Source organism: Eptesicus fuscus, chromosome 20 (genome assembly GCF_027574615.1).
Source record: "Eptesicus fuscus isolate TK198812 chromosome 20, DD_ASM_mEF_20220401, whole genome shotgun sequence".
NCBI lineage: Eukaryota > Metazoa > Chordata > Mammalia > Chiroptera > Vespertilionidae > Eptesicus > Eptesicus fuscus.
Window position 1 is genome coordinate 37,104,711 of NC_072492.1, and position 19,567 is coordinate 37,124,277.

At 60.4% G+C, this 19,567-nt stretch overlaps 2 protein-coding genes across 4 annotated transcripts; one reads left to right on the top strand and one right to left on the bottom strand.

Moving 5' to 3' along the window:
- The first annotated feature begins 406 nt into the window (after positions 1-406).
- GRN (granulin precursor) lies at positions 407-7,031 on the top strand. Of its 3 annotated transcripts, none has more exons than XM_054709587.1 (13): positions 407-467; positions 2,852-3,020; positions 3,122-3,247; positions 3,362-3,446; positions 4,130-4,242; positions 4,339-4,474; positions 4,594-4,688; positions 4,876-4,999; positions 5,265-5,362; positions 5,453-5,698; positions 5,951-6,184; positions 6,270-6,488; positions 6,572-7,031. In XM_054709587.1, exons 2-13 carry the CDS (start codon positions 2,859-2,861, stop codon positions 6,707-6,709), a joined length of 1,776 nt encoding a protein of 591 aa, XP_054565562.1. In that variant the 5' UTR covers positions 407-467; positions 2,852-2,858; the 3' UTR covers positions 6,710-7,031. The 3 variants fall into 3 exon arrangements, with proteins under 3 accessions (XP_054565562.1, XP_054565564.1, XP_054565563.1); XM_054709589.1 differs by having other exon boundaries at positions 2,852-3,002; XM_054709588.1 differs by having other exon boundaries at positions 2,861-3,020.
- A 399-nt stretch (positions 7,032-7,430) lies between these two features.
- On the bottom strand, positions 7,431-18,442 carry FAM171A2 (family with sequence similarity 171 member A2). Its single transcript, XM_054709779.1, has 8 exons — positions 18,220-18,442; positions 14,430-14,657; positions 14,110-14,202; positions 10,373-10,531; positions 10,114-10,293; positions 9,904-10,020; positions 9,675-9,801; positions 7,431-9,131 (listed from the first exon to the last, which is right to left on the bottom strand). The coding sequence occupies exons 1-8, from the start codon at positions 18,335-18,337 to the stop codon at positions 7,667-7,669; spliced, it is 2,487 nt and encodes an 828-aa protein (XP_054565754.1). The 5' UTR covers positions 18,338-18,442; the 3' UTR covers positions 7,431-7,666.
- Positions 18,443-19,567: the final 1,125 nt, after the last annotated feature.

Genomic DNA, 19,567 nt, shown 5'->3' on the forward strand with positions numbered 1-19,567 from the left:
CTTGCCCTCACAACTCTTTCAGCCCGAAGTTCAATCCGACTTTGTTGAATAGAATAGAAACAGGATGGACAGGTGTCCCAAATCCAGAAGCGAACATCCCGCAAACGCCCTTCAACGCACACTCTCAGGGGCAGCTCCTTTGGCTGCCAATGTCTACAGACCGGCGCTGCCCCACCTCGGGCAAACTCCCCGGCGCCCGCACCAGGCAAAGAGCAAGCCAGGGCATCCATCACATGATTCTCCAATCACATGATCCCTAGGAAAGGGGGCGGGGAGTGAATCGAAGTAGAAAAGAAGCACGGCATTCTAGGATGGCCCCGCCTCTACGTCGACGAGTAGCCAATGGGAGCTCGACAGCCCGGACACCTGGCCAATGGAAACCGAGGTGGGCGGGCCATCGCGCTGCCAGGCCCGGGTCGGTGAGCAGCGGGGTTGCTGCTGCCCAGCGAGCGCGGAGCCGGACGCAGGTAAGGAGGTCGGCAGCGCAGAGCTCTTGCTCCCTCTTTCCCAAGGCCCCGGCCGCAGGGACGTGGGGGCTTGAGTGTATTTCGGGAGGCAAGAGAAGGTGTAAGGATACTGTGTATGGCCGAGAGTATGGTCTTTGGGGGGTTGCGGTGCACTGGAGGGAGTTTTTGGAAGGGTGGCAATCTAAGCAGAATGGCAGTGACCCCCATTAGCAGGGACGCTCTTTCTCTACCTTCTAGCATTCCCGCGAGCTGCAGCCCCTTCCCCCAAAGCAGGGACCCCTCCGTGTTGGAGCCGGCTCCGCCTCCCCCGTCTGGTTGCGGTGGCGGCAGATAGGAAGGTAGACAGTCTCCTACGGCTGGGAACGGGGGAGGCGCCCTCCCTAGTGCCGGAGCGCAGAGGACTGGCAGTGAGTCTTGAGACCCTGGCCTCCTCCAAGGACTTGGGAGTGGTTACGTCTGGCTCTCTCTTACTTCCTTTCTTGTGGGGTGGGACAAGCTAACTTCCGCCTCTCTCAGCCACTTTTTTCCTTGCTCACGCGCCTCGCTGTTGGGTTGGTTCGAATGTTGGGAATCTCGTGCTCCTGACACTCAGAGTTGGGGGGTGCCACCTAGTGGAAGATGACAGAGATGGGGCTTGAAGAGGCTCCGGTTCTCCCTCTCTGTTTTGGCAGTGTGGATGGGGTGGGGTGAGAGAGGCCGCCACTCAAAACCCACCTGCGAGGAATCGGGCTCCCACCTCCCCCATCTCTGGTCCTGAGTGTGTGTGCTTGCATGTGTATTCAGTAGACACATACACTATAATTCCTAACCTCAGGATACCCAGGAAGGAAAATAAATCATTAGGGACCTGAATACTTTGACATCTGTGCAGGCACGCCTAAGCCAAGAAGTGGGCGGGGCGAGCTGTAGATCCCTTGCCTGGGAGCTATGGGTGTGGAGGAGAGACTGCAAGGGGCTGTGGTCTTCACCCTTACCTGGCCAGGAGCTGTGGAGGGGGCAGCTTTGGAGGCTCTCATAATCAGTGGTGGCAATTCTAGGACCAGGACCAGTGCGATATCCTGGCAGCTTCTGCTCTCCCTGTTTCTGCCCTGCCTGGTCCACCTGCTCAGGAGATGCTTCCGTCCCCTCCCTCTGCTTGGACCCTAGGCCTCTACCCTCCTGGGGTTTGTGCTTCATCCCCAGGCACTGTGCATGGTGCCACGAGAAACGAACCCAGGCCCCATATGCTCTGGAGCCATCAAAGCCTGTCACCTCTAGGTCTTGATATATGACATGGGCATGTGACTTAGCATCTCTGAGTCTCAGTTTCCTCCTTTGAAAGTAAAGGTGACAATTACTACGTTGGATGGTGGTTACAAAGGAGAAAGAAAATGTAGATTGCTTAAACTGGCTCCCAAGAGGCTCAACAAACACTGTCTTTGCCCCTCGAGGCAGGGTAACCTCTGGGCCCGGCCTTGAACTAGTGGGGCTGGCTGAGCTTGGGGGAAAGTTGTTTAGGACATGAGAGGCTGTGCCCCATCCCTGGACCGAAGCTGGTTCCTTCTGCCGACTCCAGAGCGGGTTCTCGTGGTCTCTCTTCATGTGCAGCTGCGTTTCGGCTCCAGGATATTGGCAAGGGTGGGGAGGGTGTGTTTGGAGAGTCTGGAAGGTCCTGGTGGTGTGGAGGGCCCTTTGAACACAGTGTCTCAAAGGCTGACCCAGCCTGCGTGTCCCTTCCCCTTGGTGAGGAGGGGATGGTCCGTGAGCAGGCCGTGACTGGCCTCTGGGGAGGGCAGCCCAGATTCCACTTCCCTTTTCTCGTTTCTCAGCCCCGTGGTTTCCCATGTTGTCATGTGACAGCCCCTCACCAACAGGCCTGGGCAGGGTGCAGGTGTGAGCACAGTGTCGGGCAAGGAGGTGTTCAGAGGGGCGAGCTGGGGAAGTGAAACCCCGGCTTCTCTTCAGAGGGGGCTCAGTCCTTGCACCAGTGTGCCTTCCCATGGCTGCTGACGCCTCCCCCACACCCCAGAGGCAGCCCAGGCCCACAGGTCAGACCCACAAAACCCACAAATCTTCCTGACTCTCACATGACCACATTTCTACACATGCACCCACGATAGGCCCCATGTGGGAGACACAGATTCACACATCCTCATGTCAGCATTTACGTTCATGGGTGAGCACGCACTCCGGCATGTGTGACACACACACACACACACACACACACACACACAGGACACATGTAGGAAGTGGGACCTCAGGCCCCACCTCTTGCTTCCTCCCGGATAAGGAGTTGTGGAGGAGGCTCGGTAGACCCAGGCCTGGGCCTGGGGGGAGACTGGCTCCAGAATCAAGGGTGGCGTGGACTTAAGCTAGTTGCCAAATGCCTCTTGGTATTTTTGCAGGTGGATCATGTGGATCATGTGGACTCTGGTGAGCTTGGTGGCCGTCGTGTCAGGGCTGGTGGCTGGAACGCAGTGTCCAGATGGTCAGCTCTGCCCTGTGGCCTGCTGCTTGGACCCAGGAGGAGCCAGCTACAGCTGCTGCAATCCCCTGGTGAGGGTCTCAGCCCAGGCAAGCGCTGGCAGCCGGGATTGTCCAAAAGGTCATGTTGGGTGGGCCAGAGGACCGGGCCGAACTCGGGTCCTTTGGTTTATCCTCTCCTCTCTTCCCAGGACAAATGGCCCACAGCCCTGAGCAGGCGTCTGGGCAGACCCTGCCAGATTGATGCCCATTGCTCTCCTGGCTACTCCTGCCTCCTCACTGTCTTGGGGACCTCCAGCTGCTGCCCCTTCCCAGAGGTGAGGGTGCCCCCAGCTCGATGGAGGGGCTCAGTTCTGTGTTTACATGTTCCCTACACTCTTCCACCCCGGGTAGAAGGGCCTCGTCAACGCAGGCGTCTCTGTGTCCCACAGGCCGTGTCATGCGCGGATGGCCGCCACTGCTGCCCCAGGGGCTTCCACTGCAGTGCGGATGGGCAGTCCTGCTTCCGAAGATCAGGTGCGGTGGGGGTGGGGGTGGAGGGCAGGCAGAGGGGCAGCATGCAGAGCTGGAGCCCCCAGGAGCCCCGCTGGCTGGGTGACCCTGATTTCTGCTCTCATGTCCTCGTTCATGGGGCATCTGTACTAAGCACACCCCCTGCTCTGGATAGAGGGGCGGCACTGGGGCTAGGAGGGGAAGGAGGGAACTCGAGACCACAGGCCTAGAGCCAGGCATTGCAGGGGTGGGGAGAGGCCAAACTGGGCTGGTTTAATGCCAACCCAGTCAATGGATGTCCCTGTCCTGTGCCATATTTCTGAAGCCAGGCCTGGCTTGTGGGAGAGTGGTTTAAGAGTGCCTGGGATCCTGGCCGGGTGGCTCAGTTGGTTGGATCATCGTCCCGTAGTACACCCAGATTGCAGGTTTGATTCCCGGTCAGGGCACATACCTAAGTTGTTGGTTTGATCCCCAGTCAGGGCGTGTACGGGAGGTAACTGATTGATGTTTCTCTCTCACCCTTCTCTCTAAAATCAGTAAAAACATATCTTTTATGATTTCTAAAGAAGTGCCCGAGCCCTCGTGCCAGCCCCCCCAAAACCCCTGTAGCTGGGAGTGTAGGCCCTGCTGCCTGCAGCTCCTTGAGGGATGGAGGCAGTGACCTTCACTGACTGGGCTGGTGGAATCCTGGGTCATCCTCTCCACAGACACCAACCCCTTGGGTGCTGTCCAGTGCCCCGGTAGCCAGTTCGAGTGCCCCAACTCCTCCACGTGCTGCATCATGCTTGATGGCTCCTGGGGGTGCTGCCCCATACCCCAGGTACAGGTGTGGGAAGACAAGGGTGGGAGGCGGGCAGCAGGAGCAAAGCGAGGGGCTGGAGGGGGCAGAGACAGAGTCAGGACCATCTCCTCTCAGGCTACGTGCTGCGAGGACAAGGTGCACTGCTGCCCCCGTGGTACCACCTGTGACCTGGCTCACACCCGCTGCCTCGCCGCCACGGGCACCCTCCCCCTGGCCAAGAAGACCCCCGCACACAGGACTAACCGAGCCGGTGAAGAGATGGGTGCACTTCGGGTTGGGGGTTGGGAGGAAGGAGAGGCCTTGCCTGGCTTCTAGCTAAGGAACAGTTCCCCTCCCCTGGCGGCCCCTCACACCTTTCTCCCCTCCCAGGGGTCATGTGCCCAGATGGACAGTCCCAGTGCCCTGACGGCTCTACCTGCTGTGAGCTGCCCAGTGGGAAGTATGGCTGCTGCCCAATTCCTAACGTGAGTGAGGGAGGGGCTATGGGCCCACAGCCCCTATGGGATCCCAGGGGTCTGAGGTTGGCTGACAGGTTGCCGGGAGCCTGGCCGCTCAGGACACATGCTACCCCCTAGTGGGGGATCGGGGCAGTGCCAGCTGTCAGCCTGACTTCCTTGTGCTCAAGTAAGACCCACCCTTGCCTCCACCCAGGCCACCTGCTGCTCCGACCACATGCACTGCTGCCCCCAGGACACCGTGTGTGACCTGGTCCAGAATAAGTGTCTCTCCAAGGAGAACACGACGGCCCTCCTCACCAAGCTGCCAGCACGCACAGGTACCAGAAGCAGGCCCCAGACTCCTCCACCTGCACCAGGAGGAGCGCTGCACCAGGCTGTCCCAGGAGCAGACATGGGGGCCGCATGGAGGGGCCAGGGCAGGCACAGCCCCCCTTTCTCCGCATTGGGCTTCGCCTTAGGATCCCTGCCAGGGGTGGCCTTCCGTCCTCAACATCTGGTTCCAGCTGTGGAGCCCACCAGGGGTGTGACCTCCGGACGGTCCCCAGTGCCACTGCTGACTTACCCTCCTTGCCCCACTCCCAGTGCAGGAGGTGAAGTGTGACATGGAGGCGAGCTGCCCAGATGACTACACCTGCTGCCGCCTACCGACAGGAGCCTGGGGCTGCTGCCCTTTTGTCCAGGTACCCGGGAGCGGTGGGTGGGCTGGGCTGAGCAGAGGCGGGCGGCAAGCTAGGCCCCTGTGCCTACGGCCCCGTCTCTATCCATCCTAGGGCGTGTGCTGTGAAGACCACGTGCACTGCTGCCCCGCCGGGTTTAAGTGTGACACAGGGAAGGGCACCTGTGAACAGGAAGGCCGCCAGCTGCCCTGGATGGAGCAGGCCCCAGCCCGCCTCAGCCCGCCAGACCCCCGAGCCATGGAGAGGGATGTCCCCTGCGATAATGTCACCAGCTGCCCCTCCTCCACCACCTGCTGCCGACTCACGTCTGGAGAGTGGGGCTGCTGTCCTGCCCCAGAGGTGCATGGGTACTGGGGTAGCATTGGCGGGGGGGCGGGGGGGCATTGTCTGGACCTGGGCAGGTGGCCAGACTCCTGTTACCTTGCCCTTCTGCTCTCTGCCTGGCTCAGGGTGGCACACCCGCTCTTATATTTCATCCCCAGCGGGAAGAACCGAGCAGCAGAGGCCGAATGGGAGAGGGGCTCAGTGTTCCATCCCACACAGCACGGAGCTTCCCAGATCACGCTCTCTGCCCCTTTCTCCCCTCGCCAGGCTGTCTGCTGCTCGGACCACCAGCACTGTTGTCCACAGGGCTACACGTGCTTGGCTGGGGGTCAGTGTCAGAGGGGGAACCAGATCGTGGCGGGACTGGGGAAGGTGCCTGCCTCCCGGGCTTCCTTGTCCCGACCCCAAGACACGGACTGTGACCAGCACACCAGCTGCCCAGTGGGGCAGACCTGCTGCCCAAGCCTGAGTAAGAGCTGGGCCTGCTGCCAGCTGCCCCACGTGAGTGTCCACCTGCCTGCCCCGGGAGAGGGGAGCCGAGGCCCGGGGGTGAAGGAGACCGCGTAAGGCCACTCTGTCCCCCCAGGCTGTGTGCTGTGAGGATCACCAGCATTGCTGCCCCAATGGGTACACCTGCAATGTGAAGGCCCGAACCTGTGAGAAGGAGGCGGATGCTGCCCACCTGCCCCTTGGCCTTCATGTGGGGGTGGGGAACGTGGAGTGTGGAGAGGGGCACTTCTGCCATGATAACCAGACGTGCTGCCGAGATAGCCGCGGGAGCTGGGCCTGCTGTCCCTATCGCCAGGTCAGTGCCACTCCCTGCCCTGGGTCTGGTCTGGGCCTGGCCAGGTCCTGCTCTAACCCTCGTACCCTCCTCTGACCATCCAGGGCATCTGTTGTGCCGATCAGCGTCACTGCTGTCCTGCTGGCTTCCGCTGTGGGGCCAAGGGCTCCAAGTGTCTCCGCAGGGAGACCCTGCGCTGGGACACTCACCTGAGGGATCCAGTCCCAAGACAGCTGCTGTGAGGAGAGACTGGGCACCAAAGACACTCCATAGCCCCCGGGACCCTGTCCAGAGGGTACCCGCTGCTCAGGCCTCCTTATCACCTCTCCCCCTCCAAATTCTCCTGGACTCTCCATTCGGAGTCCCCCATCATTGAGGTGGGGGTCTCCATCTAAGGCCTTCCCTGTCACATGGGGAGCTGTGGCAAAAGCCGCGTTACAAGCTGCCATTCCCTCTCCCAGTTTCTACGGACCCTGTGGCCAGGTGCTCTTCCCTATCCACAGGTGTGTGTATATGTGTGTTTGTGTGTGTGTGTGTATGTGCTCCAATAAAGTTTGTACACTTTCTTAATAGTGTCTGATTTGGCCACCCTGCCTGCCCTCCCCAGAGATCCCCAAGGGTCCCCATCCAGCACCCACATTCCCCCAACCCCACAGACACACACACAGTTAATCTCACCAGTTTTATATTTGCTGCTGCCCACAGCGGTCCTATCCCATTATCCCGGTCCCCAGAGCCCCCCAGCCTCTAGCCCTGTGACTTGGTAGCCCAGAGGCGGGCTCGTCAGCAAGCAGCAACCCTCCCTTCCCAGGGGTCCACAGAGAACTCCCCCTCCCTTCCCAGCCCTCGTACTAGCAGCTAAGGCCTGGCTGCCCCTCCTGCTTTCTCACAATAGAACTTTCTATGTACAGCCACGTTTATACAGGCACTGCTTGCCCCCCACCCCTCCCTCCTCCCCGGCACCTCCCAATGGGGGTCTGGACCCCTCCCACCGCCTTCGTGGAGACAGACATGGGGTCCCTCCCAAGCCATTACCCAGCACATACCACAGAACAGCTCTGCAGGCCTCTGGGCACCTTTCCCAGCCCAGCGCTAAGAGCGAGTGCCCCCGCAACTCTCTGGGGCGCGCACCCTGGGGACAGGCCCTGGCGGGCGGGGCGGAGCCAAGCCCGCAGGCGGTGCCAGATCCGGAGGAGGCGCTACTTGACGTTGAACACCATCAGCGGCCGCTCCTCCCGCCGCTGCCAAGGGCTCTTCTTGTCGCCCGCCTCGTCGCCCGCCTCCGCCCCCAGCTCGTCCTCCGGGCTGGTGAGCGAGTCGCGCCGCAGCTCGCTGGCGCTGCTGCGGGAACTGTCCCCGCGGCTGCGGCCCCGACCCCGGGGTACCGTGGCCGCCCGGCCCTCGGGAGCCGCCACCTCGTCCAGCAGCGGGGTCAGCGAGTTGTCCTCCGGAGAGCAGAGGCCCGTGCGGCTCTCGCTGCTGCTGGGCTCCGTGTCCTCGCTGAGCGCCAGGCGCGGGGGCGCGGGCGGGGGCGGCGGCGGCGGGGCGGCGGTCGGGGCGCGCTCCCGCTCCTCGCGCAGGGGCCGCCGGCGCGCAGGCCGCGCCTCGTGCACGTCGACGCCCGAGTCCAGGCTGGCATCCGTGCTCCGGCCGCCGCCCGCCTGCAGGTCGATGTAGGAGTGACGCACCTGCGAATTGGAGCGCCCGTCGAGGGACACAAACCAGGCGCGTGGGTGCGGCTTCACGCCCAGTTCGAGCAGCTTCTTCTCGGTCAGCGCCTGCAGCTCCCCGTTGAGCTGCGCCATGGTGGACTCGTTGAACAGCACCGGGATGGTGACCGAGCCGCTGACCGGCGCCGAGCGCCCGCCCCCCCAGCCCTCGCCGCCGCCACCCCCGCTGCCCTCGCCTCCCGCGCCCGAGTGACCCTGCATCAGCGGCCGCTGGGAGTCGGGCTGGGGGAAAGGGCGTGCTGGGCCGGGGGCCGTGCCCTCGGGTGGGATGGGCTCGTCGCCCGCCCCCGCGGCTCCCGCCTCGCCGCCCAGGCGCACGTAATGCGCGGGGATCACCAGGGTGGGCATGACGTTGCGGTAGACACTGTCCTTGAGGTGGTCGATGGAGCCGCAGAAGATGAGCTGCCCCGCCTGGCTGAGCGACGGCGGCCGCGCCAGCTGGTCCACGGACTGCGACAGCAGGAAGTCGGGGGCCTTGCTCTCGGCCGCCCCCTTGTGGCCCAGGTAGTGCTCGAAGGGCGGCGGCGGAGAGGGCGGCTCTGGCAGGAAGGCCGCGGCCCCGGAGGGCCCCCGCCGGTACTCCTCCAGGCCCGGCTCCAGCCCGCCAGGACCCTCGACGGAGCGGGCGCCCTTCTGCCCAGCGCCCTCGCCCCCGCGGGCACCTGCAGGCTCGGCGGCCGGACGACAGACCGAGCGTGGCTTGGCGCGGAAGAAGTCATCCCGGGAGCTGGCCAAGTCGCGGGAGCTGGAGAAGGCGGAGTGGAGGGGGCCTGGAGGAGGCGCCTCGGGGTCCCCCGACGGGGTGGGCTCCAGGGGCCCCCCACAGATGAGATGGAGCTGGGACATCGAGGTGGCCTGGTCTCGTTTGTTGCCCTCAGAGGGCCCAGACAGCTGCAGCTTGCGGTGCTGTTGCCTGGGCTTTAGGCAGCGCCTCCTGGAGAGGAGAAGGCAGACAGGGTCCTCAGGAAAGGCCATGCCAGAGCAGCTCCCTAACCCACAGCTGCAAGATGAGGGATTGGAATAGCTGGAAGGATCGGGACAATGCCTGGGGCTAAAACATCCAAACAAACAAAAACTCCTGGGGGTGGTTTGTGGAAAGAGCTGGTATGTCTGTGGGAGGTCCAGCTAGCAGCCGGGCCCATTTGGGTCCCTTTCGGGTAAACTGCATGCCTGCGCAGTAGGAGATGCATGAGAACCGGGGAGGATGTCCGAGCCCGGGGTCCCATGGAGGTGAGAGCCGGGCTGGGTGTCTCCGGTGGGGCCTGCCCTGCAGGTCCTGCCTCCTCTCCCACTTCTCTCAAGCCACCAGCCTCTCAGTCCTTGCATGAGCATATGCCCTGCTTTCCAGTCAGCGCCTTGGAGATCAGGCTGTGCTCTTAGGCATTTTGGAGGCCTGAGCACCCCACACGAGGCCAGGCACAGGGTAGGCCTCCGTCCGCATGGGAGGAGAGAAGGTGGGGGTCTGGGTATCACTCACCGGCAATAGTAGATGAGCAGACACAGCAGAATGAGCACCAGCAGGGCCAGGGCTGCCAGGATGGTGAGCAGGAAGATGGTGTGGTAGGTGCCGATGTCCTGGATGCCTGTTGTGATGGTGACCAGCCCTGTGCCAGGCAAGGGCTTAGCGTTCCTGCCTTTCAGAAGGAATCCACTCTCCCAGCCTCCCCTCCCCCCGCTGCCCCCTGTCCCCGCTACCACACTCTCACCAGTCGTGGGGGAGGCCACGGCAGCCGCCCAGTACCCCAGCTGGGGGGAGACGAAGGTCCAGTAGAGCTGCCGGCCTTCCTTCCGGATCACGCCAGTGCCATTACGTACCCACAGCCCTGGGAGAGGCAGGGGTTGCATCAGAGTCAGTGTCCTCCCATCTAAGTCTCTATCCCCAAACTCCAGCCCCGGCAACTCCCTGAGGCACTCACCACTCTTGGGGTCAAACCTCCAGGCTGGAATGCTGGTGCCCACAGCCAGGGCACGAGGCTCTGAGGGCACAGGCAGAGACAGGTGAATGGGGCCCGAGAGTGGTACTTCTGTTCCATTGCCCGTCAGCAGGTGCACGCTCACGGCAGCCAGGGGCATCAGCTCCAGCCAGGAGCCATTGCCTAGGGGAAGGGGACACGGAGCTGAGGGATAAACCCTCAAGGTGGGGGACATCCCTTCCATGCCTGGCACCCAGCATACCTGAGCTGGAGGCCTCGGTGCCCAGGAAGGCAGGGAAGGCCCGCATTTCCTGCTGGGTGCTGGCAGGTGTGAGCGAGGCCCAGAGCTGGCTGTAGGTGGAGCTGACAGGCAGGCGGGCAGCCCGCCTTTGGAACTGCACCCAGGGCTGGGAGCGGGCACCTGATGGAGAGAGGGGGGGCTGCAGTGGCCTGGCCAGGGACAAGGCTGCCCAGAGACCAGAGCAGAAAGCAAGTATCTAAGGAGACGGGGAGCCAGCGGGTCAGGCCACTCGGGAGGCCAGGGAGGGTGGTGACTTGGGAGAAAACTGGGTGGTGGTAGAATGTTAATTTGGAAGGAATGTGGACCAGAGCCCTAGTCCTGGCTGTATGACCCGGAGCAAGTTACTTGCTCTCTGAAGCAGTTTCCTTATTCTATATAATAAAGAGGGAATACGCTGATTGACCGTCACACCCTCACAAAGATGGCGCCGCCCACAGCCAATAAGGAGGGAATATGCTAATTGACTGCCACACCCTCAAAGATGGCGGCACCCAGTCCCCTCAGCCCAACTGGGGCAGCAGGCGCACAGTACGGCCGGGCCCACCCCCAGGCGGGTCCGACCACTCCACACGCCTGCCTCCAGAGTCCCCCAGTCCCCTCAGCTGCCCAGGGCCGGTCCAAGGCACAGGCAAGCCTCGGATGGCGGCTGCCCGAGGCTCAGGTAACCAGGGCCGGCCGAGGCTTGTGCTGCCAGCCTTCCCCTGATTGCTGGGTCACCTCCCACCCCTGAGGGCTCCTGGACTGTGAGAGGGGGCAGGCTGGGCTGAAGGACCCCCTCTCCAGTGCATGGATTTTTCATGCACCGGGCCTCTAGTCTATAATAATAAAAGCACAATATGCTAATTAGACTGGACAGCCAAACAACCTTCTGGACGTCCTTCTGGATGTCCTTCCGAACGAAGCTGGGGCTGCGAGGGCCAAGCTCCTTGCACAAATTTCGTGCATCAGGCCTCTAGTTAGCCTATAAAGTGATGAGGTTCAGGTCCTCAAACAATTACTGTCTACAGTGTGGCAGGCACTGTGTTAAGTGCTGGGGATACAAGAATGAATGAGATACAAGTCACAGTTCCCGGCCGTCAAGTTCACAGTCCAGTGTGGTGCGGGTGTTAGGGTGCCCATTTCTGCTGTGGTAGATGGGAATGTGCTACATCTGTGGTGCCCATTACAGCGCCCACAGACACACATGGCTACTAAGCACTTGAAATGAGGCCAGTGTAGTGTGACTCAGGAACTGGATTTACTTTTCATTTTAAAAAGTTTAATGAATTTTTAATTCATTTAAATTTAAATAGCTACGTGTGGCTAGTAGCTACTGCATTAGACAGCTGAGGCTCTGTGTGTTGTCCGCCTCTCTGGGGTGGAGAGGACGTGAAACAGAATTCTGATACAATAAGGTAATAGTAACTTTTATTAAGCTTTGATATGCTGGGTACTGTTCTAAGCAGGTTAATATCTATATTAAGACCCCTGTCATTAGCACAACAGCCCCTGACGTAGGTACCTTTATCATCGACCCTATTTTATAGGGCAGAAATGGAGGCAGGAGAAGGTCAGTAACGTGCTCAGGTCACAATCCTGGAGCCTGACTGAAGCCCAGGGAGCCTGGTGCCAGGACACATCCTGTCACCACTGTTCTATCCTGCCTCACTGTTACAATAACGGGGTGCAGGGTGCAAGCGGAGTTCGGCCCGCCCAGCTCCGAAGGCCCCGTGGCACCCTGCAGGATAAGACAGCCAGGAATGAAAGTGGAAAGGAACTTCCAGGACTGCCAGGAGAAAGGCCCCTGGCTCTAAGCAGCAGGTTGGTCAGGGGCCTCCAGGTGACTGGAGGGGGGGGAAGGAGAGGGGAGGCAGGGGCAGGTGAGGTTCCAGTGGGCGTGGTCAGGATGTGAAAGTCTAGGCTTTATACTGAAGCAGAGGGAGCTGTGGGAGGCTTTAAGCTAGGAAGCAATAAAGGGTTCCTTTGGCATTTTATTTTGATTTTTTAAACGTTTTTATTGATTTTTAGAGAGAGGGAGAGGGATAGAAACATCGATGAGAGAGAAACTTCCATGAGAAATATCAACATTGATCAGCTGTCTCCTGCATGCCCCCTGCTGGAGATTGAGCCCCAAAACTAGGGCATGTGCCCTGACCAGGAATCGAACCGTGACCTCTTGGTTCCTGGGTAGACACTCAACCACTGAGCCACACCGGCTGGGCTCCTTTGGCATTTTAGAAACTTCCAGCCCGGCCAGCGTGGCTCCGTGGTTGAATGTTGACCCTATGAACCAGGAGGTCATGGTTTGATTCCCAGTCAGGGCATATGCCCTGGTTGCAGGCTTGATCCCCAGTGTGGGGCGTGTAGGAGGTAGCCGATCAAAGATTCTTCCTCATCATTGATGTTTCTATCTCTCTTTCCCCTCTTCCTTCCTCTCTGAAGTCAATAAAAGAAATACATTTTTAAAAAGAAACCTCCAAAGAAATTTTAGAATCCTCTGATTCAGGATCAGAGAAATGATGATGAACAAATGAGTAATTTGGGGGATAAGGATATAAATTGGGGAGGGGCTTCTCTCACTCCAAAACCCAGTGTGGCTCCCTAGTACTAGCTAGACGGAGTCTCCCCTCTGCCAGGCTTCATCAACCCGCCTGCACTAGGTGCCCCTTCTGCAGAGCCAGACCAGAGCATCCCCTTCCTTTTTTAAAGAGGAAGAGAGAGAAACATCAATGATGAGAGAGAACCATTGACGGCTGCCTCCTGCACGCTCCACACCAGGGATCCAGCCCGCAACCCGGGCATATGCCCTGACCGGGAATCCAACCATGACCTCCTGGTTCCTAGGTCAATGCTCAACCACTATCCCTCTCCCTTCTGCTGGGCCAGAGCATTCCCTTCTGCCCCTGCATCTGGAAGATTCCCCCAGGCCTTCGCCTTCCTCTCCAGTGAAGGTGCCTTTGCTCCGTCTTCAACTCCCAAGTCCATTCAGTCCCACAGCTCCCTTCACTAAATGCTCTCATCCTGCAACACTCACAGGCTAGGGTGTTCTCAACATTGAATGCAGCTACCCTCTACTCCACTGTCCTGCCTGCTCTGTCACTATTTCAGGGGTAACCTGTTTGTGTGTTTTCCTACTTGTCTGTGAACTCCACGAGGCAGGGAATGGGTTTGTTCTTCCTGACCACTGATCCCCAGCACCAGACACAGGGCCCGGCACAGCCTCGGTGCTGCAGTCAGTCTTAGCCGAATGAGACTGAAAGCTCGTAGGTGCACCAGGGCCGCTGCAGGGCTGCTCCAGGCCTGGCACTCCGTCGGTGTTCAGTGCCCTGGAATGACCCTCTCATGGTCTTCTAACAGGGCCATGCACCCAGTAGGTGCCCAACAAGGACTCGGTGACCCGCTGAAGAGAAAGGTGGCAGGGAGTGGGCATTCTATTGGTAGGAGTAGAGGGAGAATAGAAACCACGAGAAGCCCCAACAACAAGAAACATTTATTGGCCACCTTCTGTGCTGTTTTCTGCATGCTTGATAATATTCAGTCCTTACCTCAGTTTGAAGATGCAGATACTATCAATAGCCGCATCTTAGAGATGAACAAACTGAGGGTCAGAGGTTAAGTGACTTGCCCAGGGGCACCCAGCTAGAATGGAATAGCAGAGCTCTCTGCACGCAGGGCAGCGGGCAGGAAGAGGCGCCGGGGGTGGGAGGAGGGAGCCTTACCAGGAGAACCCAACAGGATGTGCACCAGGTCCTCATAGAGGATGAGGGTGGCCGGCCGCTCGGGGAGCAGGTAGAGGCTGACGGACGCATACACTGCAGGAGGGTGGCCTGTTAGCTCCAGAGAGAGCCCCTGCCCACACCCAGGCAGGGAACTCCCTCCATCCGAACCCCAGTGACTTCATCCTCCCTCAGCCCCCTCTGCATCCCCCAGGCCAGGCAGCAGCTGCTGGAAAGCCTACCCCCTCCGCCCCCAAGGACTATTTTGGGAAGGGGCTGATGGGGTCAGCTGCTGTCCCCCCTCCACCTGCCCCTGCACTCACAGGGCAGCTTGTCAACGCGCCAGGGCACGGAGTTGGTGAGGAAGCCAGGGCGGGCAGCAGTGACCAGCACCCAGGTGCCCAAGCGGTAACTGAGGGGCAGTGTGGCCACACCCTCGGAGTCCGTGGTGCCAGCAGCCAGCAGCATACGGTTCCCGAACACATCCACTGAGGCCTGGGCCAAAGGCACCAGCTCCCCGCTCACATACACCTGAACCTTGATCAGGATCTCTGCGGACGAGATGAGGTGAGGAGAGTAAGGAGGAGGAAGGCAGGAAGAGAGAACTGGGGGAGCCTCAAGATCAGAGGAGGGGGCTTTGGGTTGGGAGCAGCTTTGGGGCCAAGGCTAGATGAGACATTATAAAAGCTAGCATTTACAGAGCCCTCACACTTCACACCAGCCTGTGAGGTAGTTGGCACTATTTCATCAAGTCTAGTCTAACACACGCACTTATCCACATTTTAAAACTTCTGAATTCAGACTGTGCCTATGGTTGATTTTGTCATAATTATAATTGGCAGCATTTTTTCCCTTTCTTTTTTTTTTAATTTTTGTTGCTCCATATAGACCAAATTTTTTTAATATATATTTTATTGATTTTTTACAGAGAGGAAGAGAGAGGGATAGAGAGTCAGAAACATCAATCAGCTGCCTCTTGCACACCCCCTACTGGGGATGTGCCCGCAACCAAGGTACATGCCCTTGACCGGAATCGAACCTGGGACCCCTGAGTCCGCAGGCCGACACTCTATCCACTGAGCCAAACTGGTTTCGGCTTCCTTTCTTACTGGCACATGAAATAATGGTGCATCTCCCAGTCAATGATGCATTAGACTTGATAAGACATGCTCTTAGCCCATTTTGCAGATAAAGAAACTGAGGCTCAAAGAATTTATATATTTGTACTACAGTTACGTGGGAGGTCCAAACCTGGGTATTGGCTTCTAGACCTAAATTCTTAACCGCCCGGACCCTATGGGGCTGGTGTCAGGGAGAGGAGAGGGAAGGGAGGGCTGAGAAAGAATGAGTAAGTGGGGAACCAGAGGCTACAAGCGGAGAGGAGGGAGGTCAGGACTCAGCCATTTGGAAGAGAGGATGGGGTGCTGGGTCAGAGTTGGGGTTCTTAGGAAGAAACTGAGAAGGGGACTCTAGGGAACTGGTCATTCCCATCATTCACCCACCTCCTAGAACCCTCTGCACAAACCTGTTTCTCTTCAGACTTAGGGACTCACTCCAACCGAAACCCAGACAAGTACCTCCTGACCCCTCCTCCTCAGTGCACTGCTGGCCCCCTCCCAGCTGGTCAGCTACAGTCAGTCACCAGGGTAACTCCTTCGTTCCTCCCAGAAGATGGGCAGGGAGCTGGGGCCCTGGCAAGGGAAAGAGACTGGGGGGAGGGGAGAAGAGACCCAGGCCCAAGGGAAACTGGTATGGAGGGGGCCGGGAAGAGAAGCCCAAGTCCTCCGCTTTCCAGCCAACTCTGCCCGTAGCCCACGGATGGTCTGGCTGGCATGGCCCTGCAGGTGTCCTGATCTCAGATGGGGTGATGGGGGGGGGGGGGGGGGAGGGGGGGGGGAGGGAGGAACCAGGCCTGGATTTTCTGTCCCGGATTTTCCAGGCAGCCTCTCTGATCCAGAGCACCATCGACCCCTTCTCACTCAGTGCGGCCCCTTCCTCAAGAGCTTGCCTCACCCCTACCTTGCTGCTAATAATGAAAGGAGGGGTCATGCTGGGAAAGGTACAGAGACCCAAGTCTGAGCCCCAGGAGGCAGGTGGGAGTGGGCTGGGTGCTGGACACAAAACTAGGGGAGTCCAGGCCCAAAGGGAAGAGCTAGGAGACGTGGAGGCTGAGGGCCACAGGGCACGGAAGGTCAGGGGGCCTCATGGGTGGAGCTTAATACTCAACAGTGACAGGTGTCCTATCTCAGGCTTCCCACCCAGGGCCAGGGCCGCGCCTGCCCCTGGCATCCCATCCAGCTGTTCTGAACCCACCACCCTGTCTTCTCCCGGGCCAAAGCCCAATTCTGCAGGGGTGGGTGCACACGCTCAACCCTTTCCTTTCTGGTTCCCCTGGGAACTGGCAGCCTCCCCTCCAGCTCCGAGCAGGAATTCTGAGAAGCTAGAGGGCCTGGCTATTCCCTCCCCCCCCCCCCCCGCCCCAGGCGAGGAGCAGCTGGATAGAGCAGCTGGGAAAAGGGAACCCAGGATTAGGGACTCTGGTCATCTGACGGAATGCCTTGGGTTCAAGAAAAGGGGAGTGAGCCCAGGGAACAAAACGGGGGTGGGTAGGTAAGGCCTGAAGAAGGCACCAGCGCCGAACTGGGGGGTAAGGGGGTAGATGCCTAGTAGATTTCCTTCCCCCTACCCCTCACCTGGGCTTCCAGACAGCATTCTGGGAGAGCCCTGATCCTGGCTCTATTCCAGACAATCCCCTGGGCCCCTCCCTGGGGTGCAGGGCTGAGAAACTAGGGCCCATTCCTAGCCATCAAAGCTCTTCTGTCTCCCAGGAAGACTGAGGCCAGAGGCGAACCTTCCCCATTCCTCAATGCCTGACATTCCATGCAGCATCCGTTTCTCCTGGCTTCAGCCCTGCCTCATTCCAGGAGGAAATCCGACCCCCTCCCTTCATCCGGACCCCACTTCCCTCATGGAGACTCCCCCACCCTGCTTTTCCTGCCAGCTCCTTGGTGGGGAAGTGAGGAGTGGAGAGCACCAGTTCAGGTTCAGACAGGGATGGGGCCCAGAGGCAGGAGAGGGGAGAGCAGTAGCTGGGTGGGTGGGGGTGGGGGGGCAGGAGGCTAGATGGGGGTGCAGGGCTGGAGTGGGTGGGGTACCCTGAGAGCTAGGGAGGAAGTCATCGGCTAGCTCTCCCACCCTTTCCCGCTGCAGAAGCCGACCCCACCCCCACCTCACACACCCACCTGGGCCGGGAGAGGCGCTGGGGGGGTCTCCTCCACTGCGATGGGGAGGGGAGATGAGGAGGGGGTGATCTGGGAGCGGACTGGGGACAGGAGTGGCCGGAGGCCTGCTGGACGGGACCCAGGCACCTGCCCTCCCAGCCGGCACTGCCCACAGTCAGCTCGCCAGCTCAGCAGGCTCCGCCACCACAGCCCTGCCATGCGCTTTGAGCTAGGAATCACAATGTACCCCCTTTTTTCAGGGCCCCCCCAACTTCAGCCCCTTCTCTTTCATGGGCTAAGCAGCGTTTCTTGGGTGCACCCCAAAAATCTAAACCTGGGGGGCCGGCTGGGGGCTGTCAGGCTCCAAGGCGAAGAACCCCATTCGAACAGTCAATCCACCAGCAGCCTCACCCCTTTTCCCCTCCCCTCACCCCCGTCAAACCTGGCTCTGGGCGCCCAGCCCCCGTCTAGGCCCAGGGTGGCAGCCGAAGCCTGAGCCCCCACCCAGCCGGGGTCTGGAGCGAGGAAGCCGCAGGGGGCTGCGGAGCCGGCGCCCGCCCCAGCCCGCCCCTGGGCGGGTGTCTTCGGCAGACAATGGCTCAGGCAGCAGCGCCTCGCGGACCAGGAGGGAGAAAAACAAGGCGGGAGGTGGGCGGCGGCGCAGAGCCTGGGGACCCCCGCCCTCCCCATTGTGTCTCCCCGAGACCCCCGCCCTGGAGGTCCCCCTCTCCCCCGTAAGCTCCGAACCCAGGTCGCCTATCTACCCCACCCAAACCCGGGGAACAGAGTAGCCCCCAATTCACGAGCGCCGCCCAGAGGGGGCTGGCGGGCGGGGCCCCAGGGGGTGGGGGGCGCAGGCTGGCGATCGCTGCCCCTCCTGGCCGAGACTCACCCTGCGGGCTGGGGGGCTCCGGCGGCGACTTGCCGGGAGCCCGGGAGGCGCCGCCGAGCAGCAGCCCCAGCAGCGGTAGTAGCCGCGTGAGGACGCCGGGGCCACTGGGCGGCGGCATCGCGGGGCTCGGCCCGGCCCTAGCGGCCCATGGCTCCCGCCCGGCCCCGCTCGGCCGGCCCCGCTCAGCCCCAGCTCGGCGCGGCTCGGGCTCCCGCTCTGGCTGCGGCGGCCGCTCAGCGCGATTGTCTCCGCCCGGAGCCTCCGCCAGCGCCCCCTGCCGGCGGCGCCCCACCCGATGGTCCTCCCGGCACCGCCCCCTCGCGCCCCGCTCCGCCCGCCTCCTGCCTGAGCTCAGCCCACCCCGCAGCTACCGTCCTGTGCTCCAGACCCAGGGCTGCAAGGGAGGGTATCGAATGGGGTCCCATCGCCAGGGTGCTTGAAGTTCCAGAGTTCCCGAAATTTGGTGCATATTTTGGGAGGGGGGGGGGGGAATGGCTATTGCTTGCAACACACTCAGATAGGTGGGTACCATGGCCATGAGCGTCTCCAAAAAGTGTAAGAACTGCCCTGTTTTACTGCTCCCCCTCTCCGCACAAACATTCCCTCAGGGCAGCGGAGATAGGGCGCAGCCCCCTGGGCACCCGCCCGGTTCTTGTCTGGCTCTTGCCTCTTCTTAAGCCGTTAGCAAGTTACTTAGCCTTCCTTTAAAGCGAGAACTGTAATCTCTACCTCGTGGGGTTGCTGTAAAGATTCAATGAGATGATGTAAGGGGTCTAGCACGTGTCTGATCGACCAGGTGCTACTGTTGGCCCAGGTAATAAGATCTCTGGATGGGCTGTCAGAGGGTTAGGAAGTTCTAGAGGTGGAGACAGCCTCCTGTGCCACTGGGAATCGCCAGTGGGTCTCTGGTTGTGCTTCATGAATGACAATCTGAGTCTTTTCCTTCTTCCTCAGCCATGGAACCCCACCTTTGAGGGGAGCTATTGGCCTGCCCTCTTGCCCCAGCCAAGCTCTCTTTCCTTCCGGTTTCTGATGGTCATCATCACTCAGTGTCTGGGTGGCCAAATCCTCATCTAACCGGGCATCCCGCTCCCGGCTCTCTCTGGCTTGTTGCCTTTTCTTTCTCAGAGTGTGGTGCCCTGCAGGGGACTGGAGACCTAGAGCAAGGACCGCAGGAATGGGGGCTTCTCTGCTGGTGCTTCTCTCCCGGGTGGGCCTTCTGAAATAAGGGGCCTTGTTTTGAGGCTGTGGACAAAACAACCAAATTTTCTTTTCTTCCCTTCCTTCCTTCCTCCCTTCCTCCTTCCTTCCCTCCTTCTCCCTCCCTCCCTTCCTCCCTTCCTCCCTT

Bases quoted from the DNA above. Each gene is read 5' to 3' on its own strand.
- GRN (XM_054709587.1), top strand. From the start codon at position 2,859: ATGTGGATCATGTGGACTCTGGTGAGCTTGGTGGCCGTCGTGTCAGGG. The intron at 3,447-4,129 runs GTGCGGTGGGGG...TCCTCTCCACAG, and splicing joins GTCCTGCTTCCGAAGATCAG to ACACCAACCCCTTGGGTGCT. The intron at 5,000-5,264 runs GTACCAGAAGCA...CCCCACTCCCAG, and splicing joins CAAGCTGCCAGCACGCACAG to TGCAGGAGGTGAAGTGTGAC.
- FAM171A2 (XM_054709779.1), bottom strand. From the start codon at position 18,337: ATGCCGCCGCCCAGTGGCCCCGGCGTCCTCACGCGGCTACTACCGCTG. The intron at 14,658-18,219 runs GTGAGTCTCGGC...TCTCGTCCGCAG, and splicing joins GGAGCCCCCCAGCCCGCAGG to AGATCCTGATCAAGGTTCAG. The intron at 10,021-10,113 runs GTGAGTGCCTCA...TGCCTCTCCCAG, and splicing joins GAGGTTTGACCCCAAGAGTG to GGCTGTGGGTACGTAATGGC.